Source organism: Papio anubis, chromosome 8, assembly GCF_008728515.1.
Source record: "Papio anubis isolate 15944 chromosome 8, Panubis1.0, whole genome shotgun sequence".
Classification (NCBI taxonomy): Eukaryota; Metazoa; Chordata; class Mammalia; order Primates; family Cercopithecidae; genus Papio; species Papio anubis.
In genome coordinates this window covers 24,055,150-24,082,801 of record NC_044983.1, presented here as the reverse complement: position 1 = coordinate 24,082,801, position 27,652 = coordinate 24,055,150, and the positions used below count along the sequence as shown (strand labels likewise).

At 41.4% G+C, this 27,652-nt stretch overlaps 1 protein-coding gene across 2 annotated transcripts in view; it reads left to right on the top strand.

Moving 5' to 3' along the window:
* The window catches only part of EBF2 (EBF transcription factor 2), a 202,483-nt gene that overhangs the window by 128,541 nt on the left and 46,290 nt on the right, over positions 1 to 27,652 (top strand). For both annotated transcript variants that reach the window (XM_009212724.4, XM_017961873.3), the window contains exon 7: positions 9,132 to 9,213. In XM_009212724.4, the coding sequence (XP_009210988.1) occupies positions 9,132 to 9,213 (82 nt within the window). The remainder of the gene's footprint in view (positions 1 to 9,131; positions 9,214 to 27,652) is intronic.

Here is a 27,652-nt window from a genome sequence, read left to right as displayed (position 1 = left end):
CCTTCACCCGAGAGTCATGGTACTGGAAAGGGAAATAGATTTGTATTCTGATTCTGAAGTCTCACGGAAAGATTTTTTTTCTCAGTCCGTAGTATGATTCAGTTTTGCTGAGTTCTTTTTTCTTCTCTGGATGAGAAGACAGAGGAAAGGATAAGGGCAAAGAAGAGGACATGGGTTGTTTCTTTTTTAAAAAAGGAAAAGATGGAACCTTGTGCATTGCAAAGAGCCCTCCAAAGACATTTTATGAGAACAATTAGAATTACAAACATGCTCTTAGTGTGTGTTTCATTCCAATTCAAGCCCAAAGAGTTCGATTATTATTTTCATTAATGGTGTCAGACTTTTATCTGAGTACAAAAACAAGGACTTTTCCTTAGAGATTTTTTTTCCCTGTGAGCCTCATGGTGTCGAGGAATAGAGTTCAGGAGAATGAAGATGCGTCTGAATATAGAAGGGGGGGAAAAAACCAAAACCACAAACACACAAAAACCTCCCAACATCTAACCCCAGGTTCTCAGAAACTGTAGTGTGTTACCAATCAGAAATAAGTGGAGAATCAAAGTGGCCCCTTGTTTTTGCACTTCAGCGGCCTTTTACAGTCAACTGCTTGCCATTTGGGATATGGGAGACGTTCCCTTCAGAGGAAATCGTGAAATTCCTTTGAAATGAAGTCTATCGGTATGGAGTCAGGGAGTCAGATTTACATAGTGGGGGAAGTAGCTCCTTCCTGATACCTAAATGAATGCAGCAGATTCTACTCGGGAGGCAGTGTGTTCAGTAATGAAGGAGCTCTTGCCAAACTGAAACGCTACTTCCAGGGACTTGAGCACGGAATAGAAAGTGACTCGATGGGGCCTGTTGCCAGTCAGAAGCCAGCATATTGTGTGGGTAGCTCTGAATTCTTTTGCTGGCCAGGGTTTACTGAAAGCAGGAATGAGGACTCCCATCCACCACTTTTTGTGTTGTTGTGGTTCTTTTTTCCCCTACTATCTGTGAGAGCGGATTAATTACATGTGGTTTTTTTTTTTTTTCTTTTACTATCTGTTTCTTAAAAATTAAGGGAAGTTCTTCCAGTGGAGTACATATTAATATTGGAGAGATAAGCAGGGTAGAGAGGACCAGATTTAAATTTGTGGCAACTCCTTCTGGAATAATTTTGTTTGGAAAATTGTCTGTTTTAAAATGTTGGGGGGGAGAAAGGGGCAATACATGGGAAGGGATCATAAGGATGTGTAGAAAAAGATGAAGAAGCAGACTTACTTTGTACCAGGCATTTACCCAAACACTTTGCATGAGTAACTAGTCCTCCCTATTGGCCTTGAAAGGTGTTTTTTGTTTTGTTTTGTTTTGTTTTGTTTTGTTTTGTTTTGTTTTGTTTTGAGATAAGAGTCTCACTCTGTAGCCCAGGCTGGAGTGCAGTGGCACGATTTTGGCTCACTACAACCTCCGCCTCCCAGGTTGAAGTGATTCTCATGTCTCAGCCTCCCAAATCACTAGGATTACAGGTGGTGTGCACTACCACACCTGGCTCATTTTTGTATATTTAGTAGAGACTGGGTTTTACCATGTTGGCTAGGCTGGTCTCAAGCTCCTGATCTCAGGTGATCAGCCCGCCTTGGCCCCCAAAGTGCTAGGATTACAGATGTGAGCCACTGCCCCTGGCCATAAGGTCTTTAATTGTTACTGAAAGTCCCTAATTTTTACAGTAAAAATTAAATCATCATCATCACCATTGTAGAAGCCATGAAATCACATGGGCTTGGTATGGACACCCCAATTAGTTGCCGCATATAAGACTGAAATTATCTGCTACCAAAGGCATTAGCTTGTTGGTCTATTTAAAAATCTCCATCATGGAGATCCTGCTCTGTCCCTTGGGTAAGTGCTTCCAAAATTTAGCCTTGGTGACTTGATTCCCAAAAAATGTTTTCCAAGATTTAATTCAACTTCTTTCATTCCACGTTCGATTTTCAGCTTTTCCCCTCCCATTGTCTTGATAGACAAATGGCCCTGAATCTTCCTCATGCGCTTGAATAATCTTTTTTTTTTTTTTTTTTTTTTTTTCCTGAAAAGGCTAAAGCTATTTGGGTTATGCCATCTTTGGACAATTTGGGTTCTTGGGAAGTTTTGTTTTCTGAATATCTGATAGATTTACTTATCTTTTCCTTTGTGTCCTCCAAAATAGTCACAGAACTTCTAGAGAGTGCACTCCCCAATAGGAATGGTAGATATTTTTATTCGTTTGCTTATTTTGTTTAGCAACATGAAGGACTGCACTCTTATTCCAGCGAAAGGGAAGAAAATGACAGGATTCCCCTGTGTGGATCAGTAAGGCAGTTGTCCCGTGAAACAGTGTCATGTGGCAACATGTTCAGCCTTTTTTTTTTTCCCCAAAGCTTGGCCAAGCTTTCACCAGACCAGCATTTTGCTAAGAGTCAGACAGACTGACTTCCACTCTTATTTTTTCTGCTTACTAACTGTTTTGCCTTGGGTAAGTCATTTAACCTTTCTGAATCTTGTTTATCTCCACTGTAAGGTGGGGATGAATTTTCCTACTCCCAAAGTTGAGAAGATTACATGAAATCATGCCTGGCAAATAATATAAGTTCAATGAATATAGGCTATTATTAATTATAATTATTATTTCATCATAGTCTTTTAGGCAAGAGGAATTTGAGAAGTTGAGTGTAGTTGGAAATAAGAAAATTTATTGCTTAAAACGTTTCTGTAAAGTTAAATTTTTCAGATCTGAAATGGCCTTTTATTGAAATAATCTGGGTGAACAAGCATTAATGGTAATAAGTCCCTGCCTTAGGAATGTCTGTGGAGATTAAAGATTCTATACCTCTTCTGTTCATGTGTTTATTTTTACAGTTTTGGGGTTGTTTAACTAAATGGATTTGATAGAACATCAGCTTACAAAAATGAGTTTAAACTTCATTTCGTTTAAGCCTAAAGAAGCCAGTAAGTCAAAACTATTAAGTCATCTTTCCTTTCCATGAATCTTCTTGGGCTTTTGTGCCAGCCACCGGCCATCTTGCCAAGCAGATCTCAAATACTAAGCCAAGTGTTCTCAGATGCGTCATCACCAAGTTACTGTAGGGTGTAACAAGAGCCCACTGGGAGCTTGACCTCCTGGAGTCTTTTCATTCTTGTGGACTTTAGTCAGAGTCTTCACAAGATCTTTAAAGCTTCAGGGCCCTTTGTAGCCTGGGCTGACACCTCAACAACCAATAGATGTATCCAACGTACTTATCTCCAGGCCAAGGCTGGGTCCCACTTCTAACCTTCACCTTCCCTAGGGCTGCCTGGGTGTAGACTCTGCTGGGGGATCTTGAGGGAGGAAAGGATGTTCTCTGTTGTTGGAAGGATCAAAGAAGATATTACAGTGAAGATCTAGATTACAACTAGAACATCATTGTTGAGATTTTCTCTAGTCTCGGATGGAAAGCAATCACTTGCGAGTTTTCCTACCATACAAAGCTGAGTGAGCTACTATGAGGGCTGTTCTTAGAGTGAGAAAATGAACTCATGGGTGTGGATACCCAGTAGGCTTCTCAGTCTGGTGTGAGAGCTTGGATTGCCTAATCCCCCAAAGGATGTAAACTTGTGGAGAGGATCCTAGAAGAAGAGAGGCAACTGCCCATTCCTTTCAAATGTGATTCTATGACCCAGCTATCCCTATATTGCATAGTTCTCAGAAATGGTATGAGAGTGTTTTAAGGGAAATGGGCTATCTCCTTTTCAGAAACATGCACAAACAGTGAAACTCAATTGTATTTTAACTTATTGGGTTGAAAACAAGGAGGTTTAACAGCTAATCCAGACAGAAAGTGTCTTCTGCAAAATAAATGAACACACGTGGTTAAGTCCCTATGTGGTTTGTGAGGCCATATCAACTGTATGTTTGACTCAGTCTTTAGTGACCTAGCCTGCTTATGTGACCATCATGGCAGAGAAAGAGAACTAGATACAGCATCCCCTCTCTTGGTCTTTGGAGAGTCTGGGGTGTTCTCATCTCTGTGGTGTATAAAATGTGGCCATATCATAGCAGAAGTTGTTTCCAGGGTAGGCAGAATTAGATTCTTTTTTAAGGGAGTAATGAACTAAGTTTTCAAAGTGAAAGGCATTTTGCATATTATTTTGTATACAGTGAAACTCTGTATAATGGTAGCTGTTGACTACTAAGTTCACATTCCTTCGATGTGAATTACCTTTTTTTTTTTTTTTTTTTTCCTGATACGGTCTCACTTTGTCACCAGGCTGGAGTGCAGTGGCATGATCTTGGCTCACTGCACCCTCCACCTCCTGGGTTCAAGCGATTCTCCTGCCTCAGCTTCCTGAGTAGCTGGGACTACACGTGCTCGCCACCACGCCCAGCTGATTTTTGTATTTTTAGTAGAGACAGGGCTTCACCACGTTGGTCAGGATGGTCTGGATCTCTTGACCTCGTGATACCCCCACCTCAGCCTCCCAAAGTGCTGGAATTACAGGAGTGAGCCACCGCGCCTGGCCTTATGGACTTTTTTTATATTAAAATTTTTAAGGAGGGACTAGATCTTGTATTCCAATTTGGAGGTAAATTGAATGACTTCTTCCATAAATCCCAGAGAAATATTGTGCTGGGTTTTGTGATAGACCATTGGTGAGAATTCCAAGTCTGTCAAAAATATTAAGTAGTTACCTTTCCTGTGATTTCGAGCCTCCTGTCCCCACCACGGAACCTTAACTCTGCACAGTATTTGTGCATCTACTTTGAGATGGGTGGGATGACGGAAGACGTGTGGAAGCCACCTACACACTTTTACTGTATTCCTGAATAGTACAGGATATTCCAGTATTTTAGAGATCAGAGAGGAGGGTATTCAGTAATAGATTCAGGGGTCTTCAGACGCATTTCAGAATCTGGGGAAACATATTTAAATAGTTTGGTTGGGGGATCCTTGGCACCAAGGACTTTGTTTGCCACTGTGCCTGAACTTTCTGGCATACAGAGCACAATACATATTGATCAAATGAGTAAGTAAATAAATGCAGCAGAAATTTTCAACATTAAGCATTTAGTTCCATGTTTCCATATGTCTACCTTTGACCTACCGATTTCGACTTGGGACGCTGCAGTCTCTTCAAGAAGCCAGAATATTTCACTTTTTTTTTCTCCTGATTTATTCTTCCTGTTACGTGTGTGTGTGTGTGTGTGTGTGTGCGCCATTTTTAGACCATTTTGAAGTATTTGTTTTTAACAGGTTTATTGAGATATAACTTACATATTACAAAGGGCACCCATTCAAAGTGTGTAACGCGATGGTTTCTAGTGCATTCACCGAGCTGTGCAGCCATCTTCACAGTGTCATTGGTGCAGGAAACATGCAACACCACATGGAGCTTGTTGCCACAAAGATCCAGGCTTCAGTCCTTGTGTTCACCACTTACAAGCTTGTGATCTTTGGCAGGTTTCTTAAATTCTTGAGGCCTTCATTTTGCCCAGCCGTAGGATGATCCGTCACTCATGGGGTTGTTGTGAGAATGAAATACGGTATTGTGTATTGGGCAGAGAGTGGCTACTCAGCAGACTGTGTTTCCCTCCACTCTGCGACCCCTGTATCCTTCAGCTGCTGGACCGTGCAGGATGGCTAGAGGGGACGTAGGTGGCTCTGATCTGTGATATTCCTGAAGCACCCTCCCTGCCTCAGAAGCAGAGAGAAAGAGTCCTAAAGGGACAGTGCAACTCACCCAACAATCTGCCCATCAGCCTCAGGGCACCGCCCACTCTGGACAAGGCGTCACCCTGGATGTCTATTTGCAACCTGTCAGCTGTCCCCACTTACTTATTTTTCACAGTTTTATCTTGGTGGGTTTAATCTACCTCTCAGAAACCCTCACTCCCACCTCTGCCACACCCACTCAGATTTCAATAAGTCGTGGTCTCTTGTTTTCAGTGGTTTCTTTCCCCACTCTAACCCTTTTTGGAAGGTTCTCAACTCTGTACATTTTTCTTTGCAGTCATAAAATATTACGGTTAGAAAGAACCCTAGAGATCCCGTTCAACTCCTTTGTTAAGAGAGAACGAATGTGAGGTAACTTGGTCCCGGGATCAGTTCGTAGCCACAGGTCAAGGCTAACCCTTGGGGTATTTCCAACGATCTGTGGAGTAAAGGAATGCTCTGGTCCATTCTCCTGCCCCACTGACCTAGGGACCAGATTGCTATCTGAAGGTTTGAGATGATGCGTTGACTCCTCTTTCGATCCTCTTCGTCCCTAACACAAGGATAAACCTGTGGTTGTTAGTGTTTGCTCTTAAGGAATGGATCAGAAGCTTTGTCGTGTGCAGCATGCTCCGTAGTTATGATATTTACGTCGTCAACATTGTTTGGAGAAAGTGGAAATAGACTTCATCCTGATGAGAATTTGCACATTTGGTCTGAATCTCATAATTTATTTGGGTTTCCCGTTTCTTAGTGGAGAGCACTGACATTTTCCAGGCAGCTCTGGCTTCGGAGGGATCTAGACCCAGGGGATTTGGAGAGAATTTGTTCCCTGTAAGTTACCCCGTGGCTAAATGGATGGTATGATTAGTGAAGGTTTTGTATCAAGACGCTGAGCATGGTGGATGGAGAGAGTGGAGGGCAGAGAACCAGAAGACACCAGTTAAAGGAAGAGAAAAAAAAAATGGAGATGTCAGTAAGCCCCAGAATTTCTTTTAATTAATATCTAGATCCATATATTTAAAAATCCAGGCCCTAATTTCTGGTGCAAGCCATTTAGAAGTAGCAATACCTTCTTTTAGGAGATATTATATAATGCAAGAGAACTTTCTGCCTCTTTCTGTCTTCTCTCACTCACCTCCCTCGTCCTCCTTCCACTTAACCTCCCCTTCTCCTTCGTGAACCCAGTGCTAAGTCCTTAGAGTGCATGGGGCCGTGTAGGTTACAAACTCAACCCCCCAGACAAGTAAAAAGTCAAACTAGGTGTTTTCCATCCAAATCACTGTTAAGGGTCCTAATTTAAAATGAATAAAGCCTTTCAGCAGGCTCCACGGTTCCCTAAATCAATTTGATTTTATGTAAACATTTATCTCTTTTGCACTTTTCCACCTACCACACCATTCATATAATAATGCCTTCATGAACATTAATGTTTTCACCAGATACATTTTGGAGCGGGGAGTGGGGGTAGTCTAACACACACAGAACGCATTACAAGGAGCCCAGTTGTGGCAAAACTTTCCAGAAATCAAGGGCTAAATGAGAAAAAGCACTCCATTTGGGTTTAGTAGGGGAAAAATGTAAATTGTAAATTGCCTCCGGGAGTGGTTGAGGGCCAGTGTGGGGTGCAGTGGGGGCTATTGTTCAGAAACACACACGAGTGGGAAAAGGCAATATTTGCGTGCATTGTGAGTGTCCGTGCCTGGCTCTGAACGAGTGTACAAATGGAGGGGATCTTTACCCTTCAAGAAATAAAATGTTTGAATTCTGATCAATCTTTACTGAGATAAAAGCAGCTCTCTTTTCTAACACACTCTGGTGACCCGGGCAGAGATGCCACTGCCTTTCAGAAAGCAGCGGCAGGTTGTGAATTTGAGCACTGTGGTCGGACAGCCATGCACAACATTTTCTCTGCCTTATCCTTCCACAGATCTCTTCCATAAAGACCCCAACACCTCCGGGGCACAGGAAGCAAAGCCCAACCTCCCACCCACCCTATAAAAGATTGAAAGAGAGAAGTGAAAAGCAGATGTTATAAAATCAGGAAAAAAATATTTAGCTGTTGCTTCCAAATTCACACTCAACCTTATTCATGGGAGCATGTGGCCAAATATTTCTAGCAAACAGAGTAAAAGAGCCTCAAATACAGAAAATACTCTGAAGAGCCAATTCCCCTTCTCCCCTCCTTTGTCGTTTACTGTTTATCTCCTCATCAGTTTTTTAAAGTGATAAATACATTTAATTGGAGAGCTATCTAATTCTTTTGTGTGATTGTTAAACAAAAAATAAAAATCAGAACGTTGCAATGAGAACACTTCACCAACCATTGCTTTAGAATAGAATTTTTGGAAGCAGTGTTGATTTCTACTTATTTTTGTTTGTAAATCCTGAGGAAAATGTATATCTTTTCCTTTAAAGTTCTAATTCAAGGCATGGATGTGAGAGTTCTGAAGGGACTTTGGGACTGCGGTAAAATTTCGTTGTCATAGTAACAGAAAGGGAAATAGGCCTAGCTCACCTGGGACTTTAACACTGCAAAAGCTGGATTTTTTTATTTTTTTATTTTTTTTAAGGAAAAGGACTCTGCAAGTGAAATAAATGAAAAACTTACTGTATTTTGAAACAAATTTTCAAACATTAACTAGGTGAATTGCTGGAAAGGCCACTTCTGCCACTTTTCTTGGTTAACGTAGTTGCCGGATGAAAGATGCCCAATTTTCAAATTGTACAGATAGGCCATTTAAGAGAGAATATTGGCTTCAAGAAATATGTCTGACAAATGCTAACCTCAGACCATGATTCTGTGCTTTCGTGTTTCTCTGAATAATCTATACATGATCTGAGAGGGACATTCACACTTCTTACTAATCATAAAAACTCTGGCATATACCTGCACCGATGGACTTTCTCTTTGGAGGATAACATACCATTTTCTGATTTTGTAAACATTGGTTGAATATATCAGGCCATCTTCACGTATGAGCATGAAGGTGTCTGGGGCCAGTGGAGAGCCACACAGACGAGACTCTCGCCCTGGGATTCTGGGGTCAGGTCCTGCCATTTTTAACTCTGGAGCAAGACTTTCTGTACAGCAGGGGTCACTGCTGCATTTGAAGCCTTTTAAAAATTTTTTTCCAAAATGAGTGCTCTAGAAACTCCGGGGGCCAGTGTACAAACCAAAGCCCACTTTGTGAGCCGCTTAACAATCCCCCACAGTGATGGGGAAGCGGGTGCTGGGCTTCAGATTGAAAACATCCAAATTTGCAAATTGCAGAAGGTCAGCAATGTTCCTTCACAGGCAGGGCAGGTTGAAATTCCCCAGATCTGAAATATAATCGCTTTCAAATCAAATCTAATGGAATGCAGCTATATTCTCCCTTAAAAAATGTTTACTGAAAAATGTAACACATTGCTTTCTCTTCACAGATTCTTTTTAAAATTTTTCCTCAAGTGCAATCAGAATTGTTTGAAAACAGCAGGAAACCCAAGGGACATGAGACGGTTTCAGGTAAGGGGCCCTGCAGATCTTTCCTGTTAAATAAGTCATCCTGTTTTCTCTCTCCTTCTCACTCTTTTTATTTTCTTTTTCTTTAAAAATTATTATTCACTGCTACTGCTAACAATACAAAAGATAATGGTAAACGATGACCCTCAGCCACTAGCGCCGAGAGTGTCTTCATCTTGTAGTGTTTAAGCTTTCTGCCCCCATTGCCAAAGCCCTAAGGGGAGAGGCACCAACCGGTGCTGGAGACTTGATTTTCAGCCCTCGGGCTGCCCACTGCACACACAGCTGCCCACAGCAGGAACCGTGTTCTTGATATTCAGCCACCTTGGGATTTTTCAAAGCAGCTTCTCTGTATTTTCTGCAAGCAACAGCCCCTGTCTTCCCTTTTCCACCGGTTAACTATTCAGTGGTCTCTCTCTGAGCTTTCTGGAAGGCAGCAGGCCAAGCAGCGTGGTCACTTTAAGATCGCAGCGTGACAACAAGACCCACGGGACGGTGACCCAGCTGCCTAGCAGTTAAATCTGCCACCGGTTTCATCACCCTTGCCACTGATGTACTGAAGAGACGAGCTAATAAAAACAGAGCGAGGCAAAGTGTATCAGGCTGGAGACGAAAGCAAGAGCAGCTCCTCTCGGCCCCCTTCCTTGAGCCTTGAAGGACCCGTATTTAATTCACCAAATGGCTTTCCTGCCACTCACACCCCGTGCTAGATATGTGGCACCTCCTCCTCCATAGAAAAATTAAAAACAGGTTAAACGATAGTATGCAAGCTTGAGACTTCAAAAAAGAAATCCTCGCAGCAATGAGAGAGATGGGGAACCTTAGCCTCATGCTTCGGGTGAGGCACGTGAGTTTCCGGAAGGTTGAATAACTTGCCCCTAATCACAGTAAGTAGGTGGGAAAGCCCGGAGCCAGGAGCTGGCGGGGGTTTATTTGATCAAACTCTTTCCAGCACACTATGGGCGTGCGACACGTTGCAGCTGCTAGGTTTATGCTTTGCTGTTGTCTTCCTGAAATTCTGAATTTTATATATATATATAATATACAAAATATATACATATTATATATGTATATATGTATATATTATATATACTCAAAATATATGTATATATTTTATATATATATATATATTATATATATAGTATATAATTATATATTATATAATATATATTTATATATAATATATACATATATAATATATATATTTTGAGACAGGGTCTCACTCTGTCACCCCGGCTGGAGAGCAGTGGTGTGGTCTTGGCTCACTGCAAACTCCGCCTCCTGGGCTCAAGGGATTCTCATGCCTCATGCTCCTGAGTAGCTAGGACTACAGGTGTGCACCATCATGCCCTGCTAATTTTTGTACTTTTCGGTAGAGACAGGGTTTTGCCATGTTGCCCAGGTTGGTCTTGAACTCCTGACCTCTCAAAGTGCTGGGGTTACAGGTGTGAGCTACCGCATCCGACCCTGAATAAATTTTGAACAAGGAATGTGACATTCATTTTTTATTGAACCCTACAAATGATGTAGCTGGTCCTGCTGGAGAGTTTCTGTGGTTAGGCCACAATCAGACAGATGTTTAGGAGCAGAGCCATTCAAGAGTTAACAGGGAAGATGGCCAAACACAAGGCTACTGAGAGTTACTTTGAAAAACAATCTAGTAGTATTATTTTTTAACCCCATCATGGCTATCAGTCTTGCTGTGACAGGAACATTTTTTGTTACAACACTTAACACTATTAACGGTCTCCCTTTAAAAAGTTGGAGACTTCTTCTCTCTTGGATAGGCTCTTTCCCTGCCTTTTTTTTTTTTTTTTTTTTTTTGAGATGGAGTCTCACTCTGTCACCCAGGCTGGAGTGCAGTGGTGTGATCTCGGCTCACTGCAACCTCCGCCTGCTGGGTTCAAGCAATTCTCCTGCCTCGCCCTCCTGAGTAGCTGGGACTACAGGCACATGACACCTTGCCCAGCTAATTTTTGTATTTTTAGTAGAGACAAGGTTTTGCCGCATTGGTCAGGCTGGTCTCAAACTCCAGACCTCAAGTGATCCACCCACCTCGGCCTTCTAAAGTGCTGGGATTACATGCATGAGTCATTGCTCCTGGCCCTACTTTCCTGTATGAAGACAAACAGAAATAAAATCAGCCTTCTTGGGGGATCAAACAGGAACCTTGTACATGGTGGAAGTTCACTGTGCTCAGTATTCCAAATAAAAATGTAAATAATTGCAGTCCAAAGAAGAGTGAAATTCAAAAGAATTCCAAAGTGCCTCCCTGACCAAAGCTTAGCTTCATTTCTGGAAGATACAGAGGCAGAGAAAAGAGAGTTGGCAGTTTGGATATTTGTTCCATCCTATTTTCTACCAGCATTTTCAAAGAGTTTTAAATTGGAGAATGTGAGGATACTCATATAAATATGAAGAGGCTTCTATTGTAGGAGAATGTCTGCTCATTTTCTTTCTCCCAAAGTTTAGAAATATATTCAGAAAACAAGTACATGCTAATATTTCCTCTGCTTCTTTAGTTGTTTATTTAAGTGGGGTTTTCATGGTGCCTGAGTTTTTCACTGGCATAGAATAAATATTGTTGATCTCCAAATGATATAGAATTGTCATCCTATGTGAAAGTGTTTGACTTTTGCGAAAACAAGGGCAAAAAGAATTGTTTAGACTTTATGGATTCTGTGATTCTCTTATTTCTAGGGTAGAGCTAAAGTCAACTGGTAATTTGTTTGCATTTTTTATTGAGATAAAATTAATATAACATACAATTCGCCATTTTAACCATTTAAAAGTGTAGAGTCCAGTGGTTTTTAGTACATTCACAGTGTTGTGCAACCAGCACCGCTGTCTAATTCCAGAATATTTCTATCACCCCAAGAAGAAAACTCACGTCTCCCAGTTCCTGTTTCTCCCCATTTGCTGACAACCACCAATCCACTTTCTGCCTCTATGGGTTTGTCTATTCTGGAAATTTAATATAAATAGAATCATACAATATGTGGCTTTTTGTGTCTGTTTTTTTTTCTCTTAGCATAGTGTTTTCAAAGTTCATCTATGTGATAGCATGTATCAATATTTCATTCCTTTTCACAGCTGAATATTCCATTGTATGGATATATCACATTTTAAAATTCATTAGTCAGTTAGTGGACATTTGGATTGTCTCTACTTTTTGGCTATTACAGACAATGATGCTGTTAATATTTGTGTACAGTTTTGCTGTGTGAACATATGTTTTTAATTCTCTTGGGTATACAACTAAGAATGGAATTTCTGGGTCACATGGTAACAGTTTCTGTAGGTTTTCAAGGAACCGCCAAACTGTTTTCTATAGTGGTTGCACCATTTTACACTTCCACTAGTAATGTGTGAAGGTATCAATTCCTCGCCAACACTTATGATTTTCTGTTTTAAAAAAATTCTAGTCATCCTATGAGTGTGAAGAGGTATCTCATTGTGGTTTTGATTTGCATTTCCTTAATGGTTAGTGATTTTGAGTACCTTTTCATGTGCTTATTACTCATTTGTATGTATTCTTTGGAGAAATATCTAAATCTTTTGCCCATTTTTTAGTTGCATTATTTGTCATTTTATCGTTGAGCTGTCAGAGTTCTTTATATATTCAGGATTACTGGCTCCTTCTCAGACATGTATTTGAAAATATTTTCTCCTGTCCTATGAGTTGTCATTCACTTTCTTGATAGTAGTGTACTTTGGTGCACAAAAGAATTGGCAATTTTTTTTTTTTTTTTTGAGACGGAGTCTCGCTCTGTCGCCCAGGCTGGAGTGCAGTGGCACGATCTCGGCTCACTGCAAGCTCCACCTCCCGGGTTCACGCCATTCTCCCGCCTCAGCCTCCGAGTAGCTGGGACTACAGGCGCCCGCCACCACGCCCGGCTAGTTTTTTGTATTTTTAGTAGAGACGGGGTTTCACCATGTTAGCCAGGATGGTCTCAATCTCCTGACCTCGTGATCCACCCGCCTCGGCCTCCCAAAGTGCTGGGATTACAGGCTTGAGCCACCGCGCCCGGCCGAATTGGCAATTTTTATACTGTACTTAGCTTCTACTAAGAATATAACCTTCAGTGAAAGCTCTCTCATATAGAGAAGGTTATTAATAAGAAAGGATTAGCAATATGCTATCATAGTCAAGTAAGAAACTTAATTCAGGTTCCAAATATGAAACAAAACCAGAGAGAGTGCATACTCATGGTGGTGGAACAGTCATCTGAATGGATGATGACTTTCAGAAATTCCTAGAATATGTATCTCACTCAGAAGGACAAAGATGGTCATTTAAAGCCATATACACATTCCTTCAATTCTCTACTTTTATGATATGGTCAAACATAAATTTAATATGAAGGATTCTTTCTTGAGGATTTGATCTGAATGGAATAGAAATATGAAACATTTCTAATCACATCCTGAACTCAATAAAACTCCCTCCTCCTTCCCTTATCCCCCAAACACTGGTGGAACCTGGATTCTTTTTACAAAAAATCATCCAATCAGCCCAAAATTGTTACATCAAGATTATTTTCAAGCTTGAACCAATCCTCTCTTTAATTCCATTCAAGTCCTAAGTATTATAGGACATAAAAAATACTTAGTGAAACACAAAGAGTTTTGACCCTTTTAACCCTTTTTTACCTTTTTATGGGGGGGGGGCAGACCCCTTTAAGAATCTGGTAAAAGCTATAGTCTGTATCTCATCAAAATATTACATTTAAAGTTTTAATTAAAATTTCAGGGGTCTCCAGACCACTTGAAACATCTCAAGCTTCCATGGACCTCTAATCTAAAGAAATGGCATTCATTTAAAATCCAATAGGCATCCTTCATGTAAGGTAACCTTTAACAGTGGGGATCTGTCCACTTAGGACTTCTCCTGGTGATCTCTCATCCACTCTCTTGACTTCAAATGCCCTCTGTTCCTGGATGATTTCTGTATCCATATTCTCAGACTTCACCAGAGCAACAGGCATATAACGCTAGCTGCCTCCTGGGCATCTTCCCTGGATGACTAGCGAGCACATGTTCAAAACAGAACTCAGTGCTTGTTCCCTGATTCATTCCCTCCTCTTTCATTGTCAAAGTGCCGCTTCCTCCTCCTAAGTATCTACTAAATCCACCTCTTTCCTGAAAAGCTGCCATAGCCCGTCTTTATTCCTCCCCTGTCTAACCCGTCCTCAGCATGAATGCCAGAGTTACCTCTTAAAATATGTCATGATGCTGGGGAAAGTGGCTCATGCTTGTAATCCCAGCTCTTAGGAAGGGAGAGGCAGGAAGATAGCTTGAGCCCAGGAGTTTGAGACCTGCTTGGGGAATGTAGTGAGACCCTGTTCTTCACAAAACAAAACAAAACAAAACAAAACAAAACAGACAAAATGTCATGAGGATGCCCCATTTACCCTGATGTGATTACTATACATTGTATGCCTGGATCAGAATATCTCATGAACCCCATAAATATATACACCTGCTAAGTACCCATAAAAATTAAATATATACACCTACTAAAATGCGTCATGGATATCGACTGTCCATGGACACAAAACTTGGATTTAAAAAGGCATGGCTGAGAAGGCTGCTCAGCCTCTGCCTACCTGGAACACCTGCCATGCCTGTCCCAGAAGTTCTCATCTGCCCACTGCTCACCACATACCCATCTCTGATTTCTGTTCCATCTGGGAAGCTTTCCATATGTTCACCCTTCTGCCTGGGAACCCTTCACCCCTCTCCAACTTGTGACTCCTTTTCATGCTTTAAGGCTACAGCTGAATGTCACCGCCTTAGTGGTGCATTTTCTGACTCTTCCAAGTGGAGTTGTTGGTTCCTGGGTCCGTGCCGACGCACCCTTCCCTACAGGCCCCTACCCTGCCAGTTATCACATCATCTTGCAGTTCTTGTTTGTCTCTCCAATAGACTGTGTGCTGCTTGAGGGCAATCGGTATGTTTTATTTATTTTTGTAGGTATTGCCAATGTCTAGCACAATGGCAGGCATTCTGTAGGGCTCAATAGATTACTATTAAATACATTTTCAAGAGAGCAAAAGAGAAAAGGAAAAAAGAGAAAAGAAACTTAAGATTTCCAGGGCTCTCCAAGTATCTAAATCCATGGGTCATGCATGCGGAAAATCACTTCTGCCCTCCTTGAAATGGAACAATTAGGTGAAACACCCAGATTAACAGCTCAATGAAGGAAAGGAAAAGAAATGTATGTCTAGTTTAAGCTGACAGGCCTGTTACGACATAATGAATCCCATTCTTTATTTCTTTCTGCTTGTGTGGGCGGAGAGCAGGCAGTTTTAAAATCCAAAAGAAAATCAAGCTAGGAAGAGAAAGTCAGGCACACGGTCATTTCCCACGTCCAAATCCTAAAAATCACTAGGAGTTGACAATAATTTAGAGCTTTTTGTTGCTAATTCACTGTCATAGATGGGCTGGCTGGGTCTGTTCCAAGTCATAGTGAAAACATAGAGGTACTCATTCATTTATTCATGGACGCAGCCAATATTACTGATGAAATTCTGTGCGCCAGGCACTCTCCTAGGTGCTGGAGATACAGCAGAGAACAAATCATAAAATTCCTGCCCTCGAAGGGCTTGCGTCCTAGTGGAAGGATATAAAAAATAAATGAGTGGTTTGCATAGCTCAAGTCTGCTTCTCTGTGATGTTCAGGTGACTTTCCTGGAAGCAGCGGGCTTCTGCACAGTGCCAGCTGTGTTCTTGGTGCTTCTTGGAACTCAGCGGCTTGGTCAAGTGTAGATGTTTGTGGAGCTAAATGATACCCACCATTATCGTAACAGCAGGTGCTGAGGCTCTTCTGAACAGTTTTCTGAGCCTTCCACCGCATCACCTATTATAGGACACAAATGTCATCAGATCTACTTGAGATTGGGAGGCTTAGAGGCCTGAATGCCCAGTTTCTACCCTCTGCTTCAGAAGGACTTCATTTTAAAAAGACATGATCACTGGGTTGTTCTCCATCCTATGGGCAGCACCAGCTTGTACATTAGGTCATTGTGGACTTAGTAGCATTCTGGAATTGATAACCTTGACACATATCCAACCTTAAAATCATTAATTTTTTTTTTTTTTTTTTTGAGAGCAGATGTCACTTTTTTGCTCAAGCTGGAGTGCAGTGGTGCCCTCTTGGCTCACTGCAACCTCTGCCTCTCCAGCTCAAGCCATCTCCCCACCTCAGCCCCTTAAGTAGCTAGGACTACAGGTGTGTGCCATCAGGCCTGGCTAATTTTTCTGTTTTTTTATGGAGACAGGGTTTTGCCACATTGCCCAGGCTGGTCTTGAACTGCGATCAAGTTATTCACCCATCTTGGCCTCTCAAAATGCTGAGATTACAAATGTGAGCCACCACACCCAGCCTAATTGTTTTATTGATACATACTGTTTGTAATCTTTATGGGGTACATGTGATATTTTGTTACATGCATTGAATGTGTAATAATCAAGTCAGGGTAGTTAGGGTGTCCATAGTCATTATCCATCATCATGAGAATTGATCATTTCTCTGTGTTGGGAATATTGCAAGTTCTCTCTTTTAGCTAGTTTGATATGTACAATACATTGTTGTTAACTGTAGTTACCCCACTCTATCAAATATTAGAACTTACATCTTCTAACTGTTTGTACCCATTAACCAACCTCTCTTCATCCTGCCAAATCATTTTTATTGAACTTCACTCTAACTGAGAGCTTACTTGTAATTAAGATAAAGGTGCTTGCTTCCATTTGCTGAACTTCCCTGAGAGACCCTTGGGTGTCTCAAATTTACCCCCTAAATTACTCCCTATTTAGATTAGGTCCACCAGAATAATCATTTTTAATTTACAGAGTCGTGCTAGGGAGAGGACTGAGATATATGTGCAGGTCGTGCCATCCTTGGCCTCAAGAGATATGTCAGTAGATGTGGAAGGACAGACATATTTCTTTTTATTTCTTTTTTTACAGACAGGGTCTCACTCTGTCACTGAGGCTGGAGTGCGGTGGTGCAATATTGGCTCACTGCAGCCTTGGTCTTTTGGGCACAAGTGCTCCTCCTGCTTCAATCTCCCAAGTAGCTGGGACTACGGGTGCATGCAACCATACCCAGCGAATTTTTGTGTTTTTTGTTGAGACAGGGTTTTGCTATGTTGCCCAGGCTGGCCTCGAACCCCTGGGCTCAAGTGATTCACCCACCTTGGCTTCCCAAATTGTTGGGATTACAGGTGTGAGCCACCACACCTGACCAGACAGACACATTTCTAATGAAAGAAAAATCATTCCAGGAGTCAGGCTGGGGAAGGCTTCAGTGCTGAGTTGGTTCTGGGTTGCACACAAGCCCAGGATGGGCCTGCTGGAAGGGCATCTTGATGGGGATTTGAAGGGTTCGAGGGAAGGGGTTGGAGCTCTGTGAAAACACACCTGGCACATCTTCTGGGCCTGTGAGAAAGCAAGAAGAAGCGCACGGTGGGGGAGAGAAGGGAACCAAGGGCAGAAAGATCTGCCGGATGGGAATGGAGAAAGGAAGTGAGGTCCCGTTGGGATTGACTGGCATCCACAGGGTGGTTGGATCATGTGAGAGGCCTCATGCCTGTTGCTGCAACATGCTGGATGCGACGAGTGCAGAAGAACGATGGGGGAAATGAATGGCTCTGACAAAGACACCTCGTACACACAGCTGGGCACGAGCCATTAGTCGGGTTTACTAAACGACGCGAGAGCAAAGGGCATGGCTACTCATGTCTTGGAAAAGAGCCAAGCTCCATCCAGCAACCCCTTATGATTTTTAAACCCCCAGCTCTTATATAAAACTTTTTAATGGCACCACCATCTATTTTCCTTAAATAAAAAATGTTGAATGTTTCTCTCACACCCGTTGGAGAGGGAAACGAGAGTTTAAATTAACTCCAAATGGTAAAAATTTAATACAGCTCCAGCTGCCTGCAGGTTTCTTCAGTTCACATCTTTCAGTGTGAGAGCTGCTCCAGCTGCTCTGTGATCTCATCTACCATTTGAAATCTGCAGTGCTACTGAGCAGCAGTTTTAAAGCACATAATGGAAATCACTTGACTTATGGCCTCTCTGATCAGCAGGTGAGTCTATTATCTGATGATAAAACAAACCAGATAGTCCGAGTTAAGAAATCATAATTATCTATTTGGAGTCAGAAAAAAAACAAAAAAAAAAACAAAAAAAAAAACCAAAAAAAAAACCTTGGAGGGTCGGAGGATCTTTCTCTCAGTCCAGTGCTGTAAGCTTGGGGAAGGCTCTCTGGAGTGACTTCAAGCTTTTATCTGATGTTAGAACCTTCTGCCGCCTCCACCCCTAAATTTTGATGTCTTGAATGGGAACAAGAATCAGGGTGACAGAAATCTTGACTGACTCACCCAGGAAATGAGTTTTGAGTTCTTTGTAAAAGGGCAAGGTGAGAAATGAAAAGCAGTAGTTACCTGGGGAACTTTTGGGAGAGGATATGTCAGACTTCAGTGAGCTGGAAACACAGTCTAAATGCTCAAATATTTTAAGGGACTCTAATTTGGACACAACCTGCCCCTGAACCCATTCCAGGGCTATCGAATGCAGAACTTCCTGGAAAGCAAAGTGTTCTTAGTCCTGCAATAAGAGTGCATAGTTCCTCAGCTGCTTCCAGGGCCTGTGTGCTCCTGATTTTTGATAGGCCACAGGTGATTCAGGCTGTCCCTGGGGCTAGAGCTTTGTAGGCAAGAATGCCCAAGCCAAACAAAGAACTGCATCAACTATGTTATGGCTCCCCTGTGGCTCTCAAAACTTTCGCTAGTAAAATATTGCCCTTGACCATAACCATCCCACTTGGCACAAATTTTAGATGGGAAAAGCAATGGGTTAAATGGAATAAAATGAGGTAGGGAGGGAGTAGCAAGTATCTGTGACCTTTAAAATGAAGGGACATTCAGTATTGCAAAGCAGATGAATGATCTTCACACTCCTCACTGATATGAAAAGTTGATTTTTTTTTAATTGCCACTGGAATTCTCAACTGGGTTTTAAAAAGCAAGCTCTAAAAGGTGTTTACTCTAAAGCCAAATTGGCCAAAATACACCAGCAGAGAGCTCTTGGGCATACTACTTCCTTTATGCCAATTAGAATTTTTTTAGGTGCCAGAATAATCATCTTAGTAACCTCAAGTTGTGTAATTCCCCCAATTCTTCAAGGCCTGTTCTTAAATCTCACTTTCTTGATGAAAATGGCTGTGATCGCCTTCAATTCACGCTGATTCTTCCCACCATTGGGCCTCTACAGTACACAGTGGCCACACAGCTCAATCCTCCATGACAGATTACCATGCAATAATATTTTCTGATTATGTCTAGTGTTTGCTATGCTTTGTCCACTGCAGGGTGAGCTCCTTGAGGCTGCGACAATATTTTCTATAAGCTTCCATTGCATGTAGCAGAGCACCTAGGGGTCCCAAAAAGTACCCAATGACTGACAGAAACACAGTGCTGGTTGGTTCCTTAAGAAAGTATCTTCTCTAGTTAAAATGAAAAAAATAAAATTGAACTGTTATTCGACCCAGCAATCCCATTGCTGGATATATACTCAAGGAAAGGAAATTGTTTTACCCAAAAGACACACACATTTGTATGTTCATTGCTACATTATTCACAACAACAAAGACATGGAATCAACCTAGATGCTCATCAATGGTGGATCAGATAAAGAAAATGTGGTACGTAGACATCATGGAATACTACACAGCCACAAAAAAGAATGAAATCATGTCCTTTGCAGCAACATGGACATAGCTGGAGGCCATGATCCTAAACAAATTAACATAGGAACAGAAAACCAAATACTGTGTGTTCTCATTTGTAAGAGGATGTCCATTGGTTACCAATGGACATAAAGATGGGAGTAATAGACACTAGGGATTACCAGCAGGGAGAGAAAGGGATGGAGAGGACTGAAAAACTGCCTATTAGGGATTATTCTCACTACCTGGATGACGGGATCATTTGTATCGCAAACCACAGTGTCACACAACATATTCATGTGATAAACCTGCACAGGTACTCCCTGAATCTAAAATAAAAGTTGAATTTACACACACACACACACAAAGTAAAATAGTTAAATTACTTTAAAAACTGAGTACATTGACCAGTGTTTAATTTATATTCTTGTCATCAAGTGTATCAGTTTAAACTTGACAGAATTAAAAATATGTATGTTTTTTAAAAAAGGAAAAGAACACATCTTCTCAGGAGTAATACCGTTGATGCCCAGTCCCCTCTCTGCTGGAGTAGTCCAGAACCTCTAACATCTGTCTCTATGGCAGTCAACTCTGTGTTCTCCTGTCTGGGACTTGATCCTTCACTGAACAGAAAATTTAGCCTTTGGGAATATGAAACAACAACCATTGCTGAGAATTCTGGGAATTCCTTTTAAAGAAAATGACAAAATCCATGCTTGTGGGGTAGGTGTTTAAAGGTAATTTTGGAGACTCTGGAGTCCTGTAACAAAGAAGAATCTGGGCCTTAAATCTGGCTTGAAAATATGTGTGCCAAGAATAAAGTGGTAGGGCGGAACAAACTGCAGTAGCCCATTTGTTTGTTGTTAGCTTGGATTGAATTAATGGAGGCTTAGACAAAACTGTGTCATTAGATTCACCTTGTCCATGATGAGAATTTGGGATTGTGTAAAAACCCGATGTGTATTTCTCCTTGCAATATGGACTTGCAGCTTGGTTGCCCGCCATAGCCAGAAGTCTGTCTTGATTTTCTCTGTCCCTTTAATGGTTTCTGTGTCCCTTTCCTCCTTCCACAGGTGGAAAATAAAATCCCACATAACAGTTATGCTTTGGGAAAGCTGAAATAACATATATGGCAACTGAACAGTTATAAGGGAAAAGCACATCATGAATTTAATTCCATTTCCAGATGTAAAATGTCATAAAGAATTTTTTTTCCATTCTTGGCAAAATAACAGGAATTTTCGAGACCATTTTATTTAGCTGAGTGTATGTACATTCATAAGTAGGGTATCAGAGTCTTCAACGTGGAGTGTGCTATAAATGCGATGTGTTATAGCTTTACTGAGATTAAACTACGAAAGGCCCCACATTCAGCTAGGAGGTGCATGACCCTCATTGAAAGGGTGGGGAACTGTGTCTGACTAATGGTAGAACTTGGTGTGTTTTCAAAGCAAGGACTCTGGCCCATATGGGGAGGTTTCTAACCAGTGTAATTATTCTCTAGTGACTGCAGACATTGGAATTGTCGTCTGTTTCAAAGAGCAGATCATTTGGTCATTCCACACATTTTTCATTTTGACTTCTCTTTTTCTTTTAGCCTCTTTGTATGAGACTTAGGGTCTTTGTAGAAACACCTGGGTAGGAGCTGAAATAAGCCTAGCTGGGAGTAGGGCCCAACTGGCCATTCCTCAGACTTATGTAATTCAACTAAATCATAAAGTTAGAGCTTTGAGAAGGATAAGTACTTAAAACACACACACGCGCGCGCGCGCGCGCGCTTGGTGTTGCAAAAAGCCAAGGACATTTTAGAGAAAGGCATAAAAATAACCCAAGGGTGGGAATAAGTCAGTTTGGTAAAAGTCTCCATGGCACATGCTATCATTCTGATAACTAAAGAAATAACTCCTCTATTGGAAAATTAGCTGTTCAGGCAGATTAACGGATGTGTCCACCTGAAGGGTGACTCCCACTGTGGCCTTTTATGAGCAGGAAAGGGCTCCTTTACAACTCAGCTCCTGCTTTGTATAAATTATTGGAGTGAGGGACATGGGAGAACTTTTGGGTAATGAGAAGAAAAATAGAATTTGAGAAAGCCGATCAGTTTTCTTGAGTACTGGTAGAAGACTGCTAACGTATTTGTAGATTCCGTTCTTAAAACTTTCTTGTATTTTTCAAGGGAAGATACAGACTTTTTATTCATGTTTCTATTTCTGTATAACCAACTAACACTGCCATATAATTAAATGATTTAAAATGGAACCTACCACCGTCACTCTCCAATTGGTCTGTTTATTGAGTTGGTGTTACTAAAAATGAGAAATCACATCAAAAAAAAATAGGGAATGGCAGAAAGCGAAAACCACTTTTATTTAGGAAAAAATGCAAGCAATTTCAATTGATCCTGATTTCTCTCTCTTGGAACCTTGGGTTGAAGGTACTTTGTCCTAAATAAATTGGTTGTTGCTTTTGCGTTGAAATGTATCAGTTGAGGAGAGCTATCATTTACCATGACTTAGTTTTCAGATCTGCAGGCTTTGAGCTATAATACAGATATATCAACTCTAAGAAATAAATGAAAACTGTCACCAGTGTCAGCAGCAGAAACTGGGGGTCCATCCCACGCAAATTATGGACATCTGTATTCCTAATTGGCATTCTTTAGGGCCATGCCAGCAGAATGGCAGTGCCAATAGAGTCTGACAGCCTTAGAAAAGACGCGTTATCAGGTCTAGGTGACAGGAGACGATGAGGCATAGAAGTTCCTTTGTATGGAATACTCTCCGTATGTTTGCTAATATAATGCTGTTGATTTTCAGTTTCAGGCATCTCCGAATGGCACCTTTTATCCATACACATTTGCTTCTTTTAAATCAGATCAGTTGATCGTAGGTGAATAAGTGGTATTGATGGTTATATGATCAGAAGACCCTTGGCAGAGATGCATACAAATAGTTAACAAGGTAATGGTAAGAAATGTTGACCTTGATTTGTTTAGCTAAGATGTAAAGATTTTTGAAGGTCAAAGGTGTCCTTGTGTAGTGTTTTGGAGTCTAACTGTGCCTGACCCTCTAACATTAAGCTGCTGTGGCCTGCAGTTTTGAAGAGTGAAGCAAACCAGGGGGAAAACGAGAAGGGGGAGAGAACAGGAAATGGAGTGAGGTGTTTCAGGAAGTTGTCAGGGGTTGACTGATTGATTCCAGATGGGAAGGGTCAGCCTTCGTGACCCAGGAAATACTCACTAGGGGAAAGAAGTTGGCTTGTGGAAGGGGAAGGCCTGGGAGTAAGATGATGTTGGAATGCGCATTCCACTTCCTTTGGTCCTAAAACATTCAGAAATCTTAACTTCTCCAAATAGACGAATATCAGCGTTGTCATTGTTCATCAGTAAACAGTGAAGGAATTTAAATTTGAAGTTTTGACTGTACCAAATATATCTTCACCTGTATAATGTAGTTCATTCTTCTAGAAGTAAAGCAAATGTATGTAAAAGTCAGTATTTAAGTGCGTGTCTCTATGTATAGAAACAACCACCAAACAAGTCTGGTTTCCTGTTGCGGAGTTTATGAATTAAATCCATCGCATTTTGCAAATTCAGTTGAATTGGCAGGCTCTTCCAGCTACCTCACCATCTAAGATATTTGGAATATTAAAACCTGGAACTTGCCTCATATCTATATGTACAGATGCACACGCACATACATTTGGACATAATTTAAAATCTTGTAATAAATTTTGCAGACACTGACATAATTCAGGTTAATTCCCTAGCTGTCATGAGAGGCCAGCGTGAGCCAGCAAGAGATTAAAATTTATTTCTATTGTTAATAGAAAATAATGAAGTGCATCTGAACCATCAGGGTATGTCATTCGGGAAATGTTCACTTTGGAACTAAGTCTCACTCCACCCAAATGGACAATGATGAAATCAGCTGGCTCGTGAAAGCCCCATATTTTGTGGCAGGAACGCGTGGGGAGTATTAATGGATGGTATGACAAGGGGCTTGTGGAGTGAATTAAAGCAACCTCAGAGAGAAGGCTGTTTACCTCCACGCAGTCCTCAGAGAGGGCCCAGGTTCCCCTTAGTGTGCATAGGAAAGCTCATTAAGACTTAATGCCCACGGCTGGGCACGGTGGCTCATGCCTGTAATCCCAGCACTTTGGGAGGCTGAGGCGGGAGGATCACTTGAGGTCAGGAGTTCTAGACCAGCCTGCCCAACATGGCGAAACCCACAAAATACAAAAATTAGCCTAGTGTGGTGGTGGGTGCCTGTAATCTCAGCCACTCGGGAGGCTGAGGCAGGAGAATCGCTTGAACATGGGAGGCAGAGGTTGTGGTGAGCTGAGATCAGGCCATTGCACTGCACTTCAGCCTGGGTGATAGAGCAAGACTCTGTCTCAAAAAAAAAAAAAAAAAAAAAAAGAGAGAAAAGAAAAAAAGGAAGAATTAAAGCCCAAAGCACCCTCTCCTTGTTTTCTCTCTTTTTTTTTTTTTTCCAGAGATGACAGTTATGTCTTTGAAAATGCATTCACACACACAATTTGTAAGAGTGGTTTGATTCTTCTTTCTTCTCTCTCTTCTCCTATTATTTTCGGATGGTAGGCAATACTATCTTCATGTTCATCTTAACCTCATGGCCATGAGGCTCTACCTCTCCCTTCGGCTGTGACATGACCTTGTGTTTTGCTGAGATCACTTTGATAAGAACATGAGAACTTGCGGGGAATGATGGATGCTGCCATCTTAATGTTTGCCACTGTGTGATAGGAACTTTCTGGAAGGAATTTCCCCAGATTGTAACATGTTAACATGGACACAATTGAAAACAGACCCAGCACTAGACAGGATGTACTCCTGAATTGTGAGCAATTATATTGATAATTTTCTGAATGACAACTGAAGTTCCTTTAAGTTTATTCTTTGAATCTCTGGGGCCTGTCACATAGTAGAAGCTCAGTCAATTATCTGTTGGGTTGGATGACTGACACTCACTTATTCATGTAAAATTTTGCATAAGTTACCACCATGTTCAAGGTGTGAGACTATATGAGATGATTTGTGGACTCATGGGTTTTAGGGATTTTCCCAAACCTATTACGCTAAAAATATGTAATAACTTAAAAAGATGTCATTGAAAAACTCTTTAGGGCAAAGAAAAAAATCAGAAAAGTATTGCTTTGCTGGTGGTGGAGGTAGGATGGACTGGGAGGGAACACAGGATAACTTTTTGGGGAGATGGAAATAGTCTTACTTCCTGATTTCAGTGTAAATTGGACAGCTAAGATTTGTGCATTTCAATGCATGTAAATTTTACCTACAAAAAAACCCAAACCTGTGATTATTATCATTGTTGAGTAGAGGGTTGGGAGTGGGTGGTGGTAAACAGTAGTCCCCCCGCCCACTTTTGAGGTTTTACTTTCTGTGGTTTCAGTTACCCAAGGTACAGTACAATAAGACATTTGGAGAGAAAAAGAGAGAAACCACCTTTACATACTTTTATTTCAATATCTTTTTACAATTGTTATATTTCAAATATTAGTTATTGTCATTAATGTCTTACTGCGCCTAATTTATAAATTATACTTTATCATAGGTATGTATAGGAAAAAGCATATTATAGGGTTTGATATTCTCTGAGGTTTCAGACTTCCACTGGGGTCTTAGAGCATAGACCTCTTGGATAAGGGGTCTACTGTAGCTGAGATGAGAATGGCAATATTTTGACAATTCTTGAAGCTGAATGATAAGTACTGGGGATTCATTATGCTATCCTGTTTCTTTTGTTTGCTTGAAATTATTCATAATAAAAGGTTTTTGAAATGCTGCCTCATTCCCTCATATTCAGAGGTAAAGTAGGGCTGGGCACTGTGACTCACTTCTGTAATCCCAGCACTTTGGGCGGCCGAGGCCGGTGGATCACTTGAGGTCAGGAGTTCAAGACCAGCCTGGCCAATACGGTGAAACCCTGTCTCTACTAAAAATACAAAAAGTAGCTGGGCATGGTTGCAGTCATCTGTAATCCCAGCTACTTGGGAAACTGAGACAGGAGAATTGCTTGAATCCGGGAGGCAGAGGTTGCAGTGAGCTAGGATGGTGCCACTGCACTCCAGCCTGGGCAACAAAGTTAGACTCTATCTCAAAAAAAAAAAAAAAAAGATATGGCAGGATCAAGCCCCCTGCCCTCCATTTAATAAATAAGAAAGGACAAATACATGTAGAATATCAACCGTTTTAATTTGGGAGTAGACAGGAAGAGTCATTTTTAAACACGACTCTTCATTTTGTACCTATTTAGTGCCCTTTCTCAAAAGGTCCATACGTGTGTGAGTATGTATATAACAAGTTATTGTTCTTTTCTCAAAAATAATAATAATAATGGCCAAGCATAACTGATGTGAACTGAGAAGTAGACCCATGTCTAGAGTGGCTCGTGTTCTGGGTCAAGTGATTCGGTGGGAACACCACCCAGGTCTTCTCCCTTCTGCTATGCTTGGTCAGCCTTTGCTGATAGCCACTTCTTTGAGCTTCTCCCCCACCCGGATCTGCAGTACACATGCTGGAACTTGATTCGATATCAATCTTTGTGCTACTTGTTTCCTGTGTTAACTATGATTCTCCAGCCAGAAAATGAACTCTTTGAGGTTAGGGACCATGCCTTGTAACTGTTGGTACCTATTTCCTATCTGCCTCTTTCTAGGACTTCCCCCAGAGCTTAGGCCATGGGATAACCTCTGTGTGTGAGTAATGTCATCTATCTTATGGTCTGGTCAAGCCTAGCATGGGCAAGGCAGTTAGGACACGAATGCATCGCAGTTTGGCACACACAAAGCACTATGCTGAATCCTTTATATATATTGCAGGTCGAGTATTCCTTATCCAAAATGCTTGGAACTAGAAGTGCTTCTGATTTGGGGTTTTCAAATATTTGCATCCTGTATTTACTGGTTGAGCATCCCTACTCTGGAAAATCCAAAAATCCAAAATACTCCAATGAACATTTCCTTTGAGCATCATGTCAGTGCTCAAAAAGGTTTAGATTTTGGAGAATCTTGGATTTCAGATTCTTGGACTAGGGATGTGTGCCTGTATCTCATTATGCCTCATTTAAGCACTGTGAGATACACATTGCTATTTATATCTTACAGATAAGAAAAACTGAGATTAGACAAGATTAAGTTTTTCATGGTTGCAAGTTAGGCGACAGCAGGCCTAGGATTTGAATTCTGTTCTTCCTGACTCCAAACCCATGTTCTCCCACTGCTCCACACCACCTCTCCCCTCGCCCTCATTAGATGCTACACGTCCTGTGTTTTCAACACTGAATTATGGCAACCTTATCTTCTCAGCAAAAGTCAAGGCATCACTGCCACCACTCTCTACTGTGCAGCAACACCACAGACAATTCACCAGCCGGCATCTCAGTGCTGGGCATGATGTCAGGACCCGTCTGAAGTGCAAGAACCCATTCCGGAGCTTGGAGAAGTGACTTTCCAGCTGGTGTGTAGATCTCAGCTTCCACGTGGCACACAACCAGTTTTCTGTGGTGGAGGCTCTACTGGCAGTGGTGGTCCAGGTCTTTTGATAGAGAACCAGGTTTCTGGAAGCAGCAGGCAGATAGCCATTTTCTCCACTTCATTACATGGGTGTGCTTTGAGCAAAGATTCTTGACAATGCATGGATGAAGGGCAGCCACTTTTTCTGTAAAG